The following is a 7470-nucleotide window of genomic DNA, read 5'->3' as shown; positions in this document are numbered from 1 at the left end:
CACACACTACACAAAAGCCTGGGAACACTACAGTTGAGTAGAAATACATTACACTACAGAAGGCCACTATATTGAATATCTAATAATATAAGCCATTGATTGTGTGTCAGTATATCTGTAATGGTATGCCTAAAATGACCACTAGGGGCGTCCTAGTGGTCATCTTAGATTAGTGGTCACTGATTTTAGATTAACAATAAATTATTATTTGTAATTAGGTCCCCGGATACTGGGCTACCCATGGGGACTCCTCTTTTTTGTTTGTAGACTTCTCCGTCAAACGCAAAGATAGAATTATAACAGATCAGATGGGCTAATTCAATGACTTGCTGGTGTAATGCTTGTTCTTGAGTCAAATTAAGCAAAAAGTCCCTAAGGGAGCAAAAAGCTGGAGGGAGCTCCACCAATGGGTACATAGATTTAAAGTCTAGCACGGTAATATACTGCGGCGTCGAAGACAAAACCCGAAGGAGGTGGATGAGCTCAACTGGGTTATCGATGGTATACTGGTAGCCCTTGAGGTGGGGAGAAAGTAGGTTGTGAATGGCTTTCTCCAATTTTCTTGTGGGAGCTCTGATTTTATCGACTATTGGACGTAATTGTTGGCCCATTTTGTGCGTTTTGGCAAATGCAAAAAGTCTTGGTGTATCCGGGGAATCGACTATTATGTTGCCCAATGCAAGCCATTTTGCCAATTTGGAGTTTGCAAATCTCTTAACTTTATTTTGTATTTTGTCCACCACGTTCTCATTCTCCTTTTTGCATTGGGTGATATTGATGTATTCCTTTAAGCCTTGGCGGTAGGTGCTGCATCTCATGAGGACTAACGTTTTAGATTTATCGGCCCTGGTGAGAATTAGATTTATCTTAATGATCGTTCGTTATGCGAGTTTCGTATTTTTGTTTAAACATCTTCGTTCTATTTTTAGATTCGGTTTTTTACGTTCCATTTTTCGAAGTATTCCATCGGAATTTTTTTCTCTGCCTGAAGAAGGGCTATATGCAAAGCTTCGAAAACGTTTGTGAAAAGAGGATGTTTAGTATTTTATTATAACCTCAATATGTATCTTATTACAAATTTCTATACTATGTGTGAAAAAAAAATGATAAGATTGCTATTGTATATTCATATATGCATATTCCCATGGAAGCGCTGTATTGTTGAATACAGGATAGCTTCCATGGAGAAAATATTTGAATGGTGTAAAGTAGCCAGATTATATGCATTTTCTTTACAGAGCACCAACCTCACGTGGTTTAGCGCATACATACATACATACAAAGGATAAGGCTTTACTCGGTGGTGTAGCCCTAGAAAAAGTAGGAGAGGGATGAGGGGGAAGAAATGTAGGATAGAGGGATTAGATGGGGGATAAGGGATAGGAAATAAGGAATGAAAGATTAAGGGAAGAGAGGGAACCGTTGGCACCTGTTGGGAACTGTTAGTCCGGTGGAGAAGTCACAATAAGATACTAAAGGTACAATCAGTACAAAGAAAGGGAAGTATTAATAAAAGGTAGTGCCTTCTCGACGCAGACAAAAGGGTTGAGGACGGTTGAATGGGTACCGTTACAAACAGCACAGGAAAGTGCACCCAAGAGATAAAGTCCAATGTAAAGAGCAAGGTCCTTGGAGTGGGTCTTCATGACTGATCCTGATGGAAGTGTTGGTTCTGGTGGTAGAAGGTCTTGGTGATTGAACGTCGGGTCGGTGGATGGTTGGTGATATACTTCAATCCTGAAGGTTGATACTGGTTGTGCTGACTGAAGGTGATGCTGAAATGTGGGTCTGGGGAAAAGATGAGGACTGGTAGTCAGCTAGGTTTAGAGTGTTGACAAATTTGAGAAAAGACTTTAAAAATAAAAAAAAAACTTGAATATGTCTTTGTTCTCAACAAAAGCACTGAGATGGCAGGGCCAGTTTTGTCCGTTTTTTGTGGTTTTGTTCCTCAGTTGCTGGTGGTGCTGAGAGTGCTTAGTACAGGTAAAAATGAGATGGAATGGATTGTCTGCTTCCCTGACTGTACAGTCACAAAGCCCGTTCCTTTTTTGAGGAAACAAAGCAAGTAGCAGTTGAAGTTGCCATGAGAGGTAAGAATCTGTGTCAGAGCGTGGGTTGTACTCAGAAAGGTAAGATGGGTTCTTTGACAAACGTCAGGAAGAAACCTGTGAGTAATGCGCCCAGTGAAGCTGCTGTCCCAGTCTTTCTGCCACTTTGTCATGATGATGGTAGAGATTTCTTTGCTCAGGTGGGAGAGTGGAGCTGAGGTGTAGGAGTAATGAGAGGTCAGTTTATGAGCCTTCTTTGCAAGCTTATCTGCTGTTTCATTACCACTATTACCAGAATGGCCTCTGACCCAGAAGTTGATGGTAGTAACTCCTTCTAAGGCACTAAGGCACTAATTATATCAAGACTTTTGAGGATAGTTGGTAGTTTACGATTTTCTTTCCTAATCTGTTGCAGTGCAGTTCGACTGTCACTGATGATATTAACAACTTTCCCAGAGAACAAGTGAGTATTATCTTGAATGTACTTTAAAGCCTTCCAGATTGCTAAAAGACTCTGCCTGATTGTTTGAGCAGTTCTTGTATAGCTTGTAGGCTGCATCCCAGAAGAGCCGTTTTTGAGGATCCTCCAGATGGGTGGGTGCCAACTACACCTGTAACTTTGGAACCGTCGGTGTAGATGCTGAGCCCTTTCATAATTGGGGGGAATGGAAGTCGAAATTGGAGGTGATACTGTGAGCTGGGTGGCTGTTGATGCGATCCATATTGACGTCCAAGCCACAATGCAAGAGATCATCAATCAGTGGGTGGATTGTGTCTGGTAATTTATATTTGTCGATCAGATGATGAATGGATTCAGGGCTGGCATTGCTGGAAAGCTTACTCACCAGCAGGTTCCTGACATATTTGTACGTGATAACTAGATTGATCGGGGTTAGTCCAGCAATCACTAGCAAAGCGTCTGTGGGGGCTGTCTTGTAAGATTTGGTGATCGCTATGGCGGCGGTCCACTGAGCCGAGGGGAGCTTCCTGCGGATATGAACCTTACTTGCCGCGTAACCCCACACCTCACAGCAGTAGGTGAGAATAGGTTCTATCGCACTTTTATAGATGATTTTACTGTTGTTATTATCTAGGCCCCACCCATTCTTGGCAATTGACCTCAGTTTATGACTGACACTGATGGCTTTATGTGGTTTAGCGCATGGATGCTACACACCAAAATATCGTATAACGCTTCCAATGATTCTTTCTAGGCCCAGCACAACTTCCTTATCATCAAATGTCACTGCACACCACTGGTGTCTACAAATGACAAGTGCAATAAAAGTGGAAAACAAGCACTTTTGTTAGACTATTTGTTAAAAATAAATCTTGAGAATACACTCAAGATTTATTTTTACAAAATAGTACAAATAGTCTGCTCTGAAGTGGCTGTTGTCCAAATTTCATGTCGTTATGACCCATAAAGCACCCTGCACAGCTCTCCAAGTTGGAGAGGTTTAATTTCGATAACTATGTACTTAATAGAATACATTATGCTCATTTACCTGCTCACTATTACTTAATAGTAGAGTGTTTCAAATGCAGTGTTTTTCACTTAATGCACTTAGTTTTGTGTTGTCAAGTCTACTTTCCACAGTAATTGAGTGACACTTCTTGCATTTATCTCTTACTAGATTTACCATTGTTTTGGATGCATTTTTGAAGGACTAATCATAAAAGTTTATAAAATTGGAAACAATAGCAAAAAATGCCATTACTCCAGCATTACCACTTCAATGCTACCTTACCAGTGGCAATGGAATGTCATCAGAATTTGCGTGAAAATGACAATATGCAGTAGAAATAAATCCATATTTATTATTTATTACTGGCCAAAGACTGACTTCAATGCCATTCCACAACCAACAAGAGAACTTCAGTATATGTGCAAATTTAAATTTTAGACATTTGATCAAATTACAGTGGTGCCTCGTACAACGTACTTAATCCGTTCCAGGTGCACGTCCGTTAAGTGAAACGTCCGTTATACGAAACGCATTTTCCCATAGAAATACATGTTAAAACATATAATTCGTTCCGCAGCATAAAATAACCGTACTGTACCATAAAAAATGAAAATGGAGCAGACACCAATTATGCCGGGTAGTCAGATGTTGTGAGGAGGAGGTGGAAGAACACTTTCTTTACACATTCATACAGATACAGACTTTTTACACATTGCAGCGGGTCTTTTTTTTATTGTTTTTTTAATCGGAGTCATATTCAGGAGAGGCTACCGGAACTTGCAGGGTCAACTTCTCTTGTTCCATCCTTTGTTTTTTGCCCGCTGGCTTCTTGAAAAACATGACCAAGGTGGTCTGTTTCTCTTTCTTCTTTAACACCTGTCGGAAATGACGGACAAAGGTGTCATCGTAGAGATCATTGATCCTGTTGGCCTCAGCTCTGTTTGGATAATGAGTGTTGGTAAACTCCTGAACCTCTCCCCATTCGACAAGAAAGTTTTTGTCAACTTTCACTCCTGATGATTTCTTGCTTTGTTTCAATTGAAATCACCTTTCTGTTTTTTTAGAAGCCATGATGCATTATAAATGACTTAACTTGCCAGATTATATGATACGAATAATTCTTTATTAATTAAGATCACTAAACACTTCTACGAGCTACTCTCGCTCCGTTTGTTTTTTACAACCTCTTTTCGTCCCGCCACCTCGGCATCTACACAATTACATTTCGTTTATTTGAATCGTCAACATATATTACATTACATTTAATGTTTATTTAAATCATCAACATATATTACATTACATTTCTACTTCAGATATACTAATAATACATTCTAATAATACTAATATATCCTAAAAATAGCAGATTGTCATTGGCAACGGCAAAAGAGTGGAAACATCATTCGCACTTGTTCGAAAAAAGTCCATTGTTCGTCTCACGTAACTGCCGAACGGAAAGTCTGTTGTTCGCAGCAAGTCCGTTGCTCGAGTCACGTAACAGTCAAACAGAAAGTCCGTTATTCGAGGCGTACATTATACGAGGCACCACTGTATTTGTAAGTAGGGGATCTCCTGTATTATGATAGAAATAAGCAAATAAACAGTCTCAACAGTTTATTTAATAGTCATTATTAATAAAAAAAATTGACGTCATTAGATGTATAATTAAGTGAATAATTTATAATACAAAAGATCGATTGTAGAAAATATTAAGATTTGCATAGAATATATATAAACAACACAATGTCACATTGTCAATATGAATTGAAATTAACCTACTCTAACATAAAGTTAATCAGAAGAAAAATTAATTTGAGTAAACACCAATATTAGTTTTGTATAATTAAAGAAGACAACAGTATAATTTGTCAGTTCCTGATGGACTACAATTATTGATTGACTTTACCATATTTGTTGTACTGTCTATAAATTCCCACTGTAGTTCGTCTGGCTTTCCTTAATCTTGAAAATAGTTAGATAGAAAGACAAGGCCCTGGAAACCTTAGAGGCAGGAGGCCCTGATTAACTATATGGACTTCCAATGCAAACCAGAAGTCACATTATTTCAACTCAAAAAATTTTTCCCTGAATGCAGTTAACAGATGATTGGTATGACTCTATTGTTAAAGGAAAAGTATGATGTACAGGGGCAAGACTCTACTAATAATTTGAAGTGGAGAACATATATTTTAAATTAAAAATATAATTATAAATTGAAACCCAGCATTGTTACAATGTCACAATAAATAATTGCTCATTAGCTTTAATTTATTTTATTTAACCCTTTGCTTCCGCCATCTTGTTTACATTTATCTTGTGTTCCCTCCTAAGGCAATATAGGTCAGTCAGGCGATATTATTTTAAAAATTTGCCAAAAATCAAATTATCATTATATTCATATGAAAAAAAATTACATACATTTATTAATATATTTTGTTTTAAATACAATATTTTTTAATACACTTTATTAAAAAATTTATAAGAAAAAAATCGCCAATAAAAAAAAAATAAAATATGAGAACTGAACGGCATAACTTCAGTATTTATAACACGTTGACTTACTATAGCTAAATAAACTTATTATAGCATAAATGAACTTATTATAGTGATATTATTTCATGAATATGCTAAAAATAAAATAAAAAATTATCAGAAAATAAATAAATCAAGAATAAAAAGCATTAATTAAAATTTTTTAAGTCAACAAAACACCACCTGGAGAAAAATATGTAAAACAGATGATAGACAAGATGGTGCTATCAAGTGCTGATATCTGTTTTTGATAAATTTTATAAAAATCTATTTTTACTAGGGTAACGATTCATCGTTACCCTCGAAGTTTTGCTTAACAATGAGGGGTAACAATCGATCGGTACTTTCAGAAGCAAAGGTTAATAGGATAATTCTATTTATGATTCACTGTATCATTTGTAATAATTTCAGTCTGTAAACAGTTGTTGTTACAATATATTAAATATTTATTGTGTTTAATGCCTTCAATATTTAATGTCTAAACCTTCAGTGGGCTGATGAGGAGTACCCGAAAGCATTCCCTATATTAATCAAAGCTATATTTGAATAATTTGTGTTTTGGTTATTTAGTGATTATATTTCTTTTTGTCTTGTTGTGTTAAGCCCTTTTAATTATAACTGTAGACTAACAGACTAACTGATTAATGTGTAGTTAAATTTGGGGCTAGAAGCACATTTTATTTAGTTCAAAATATATTTAACTTGGATATGAACTGATACATACATTTTGCATTTTACACTAAAAGAAACAATCAATCATGATATTAAGTGCATCCCTTTTATTTACATAAGGGTCTGTTAAAAATTTATGAGTTTTCCATTATTTAAATTTGTATTTATGTATTAATTAAAATTATATTTCGAAAAATTAATTCATGTATAATTTGTTCAATTTTATCAATAAACTAATTATTGTCAGAAAATTTTTTAAAGTCCTTCAAATTACTTTAATTTTTGTTTTTATTTTCAGAATAGAGAACAGATTAATTCAGATCATCGATTAAAATTGCTGTTAGATGTAAATATATACATTTTTTTTTTAATTAAAAAGATATTATATTCTGGCACTGTATTAATTTTGAATAACATTACAAATTATTAATTTAATAAGAAGGCCTCAGTGAGAATAGATTTTTTATCTTCGATATTTGCTACAATTGACCAAAAAATGTTTAACATATTTTTTATGCACTTTGTTTTATTTCTAAATAAATCTGTTTCTTGTAAAATTATAAAATTTCATAATTTATCTAGTTTTAAAGATCATAGCTTCTTTCATTTTTTACTGGATACATTATTATTGGTGCTGTTGGATTTTTGTAGAAGTTTTTCATAGAAAGGAACTTGTTAACTCTAGGAGAAAGTTAAACTACAATGTTGAATATGGAAAAGAAATATTCTTTGTTTATTCTCTTGGAGAAAAC

At 35.2% G+C, this 7470-nt stretch overlaps 1 protein-coding gene across 1 annotated transcript in view; it reads left to right on the top strand.

The window, feature by feature from the left end:
* Positions 1-7470, top strand: part of LOC111619966 (splicing factor 3A subunit 3-like) — a 22799-nt gene that overhangs the window by 10373 nt on the left and 4956 nt on the right. Inside the window, exon 2 of the mRNA XM_023361796.1 lies at positions 7017-7064. Within this exon, the coding sequence (XP_023217564.1) occupies positions 7017-7064 (48 nt within the window). The remainder of the gene's footprint in view (positions 1-7016; positions 7065-7470) is intronic.

This window comes from Centruroides sculpturatus, unplaced genomic scaffold (genome assembly GCF_000671375.1).
Source record: "Centruroides sculpturatus isolate CEXI.00-Female unplaced genomic scaffold, Cexi_2.0 scaffold248, whole genome shotgun sequence".
In the NCBI taxonomy this organism is placed as follows: domain Eukaryota; kingdom Metazoa; phylum Arthropoda; class Arachnida; order Scorpiones; family Buthidae; genus Centruroides; species Centruroides sculpturatus.
This window is presented reverse-complemented; position numbering and strand designations above follow the sequence as displayed.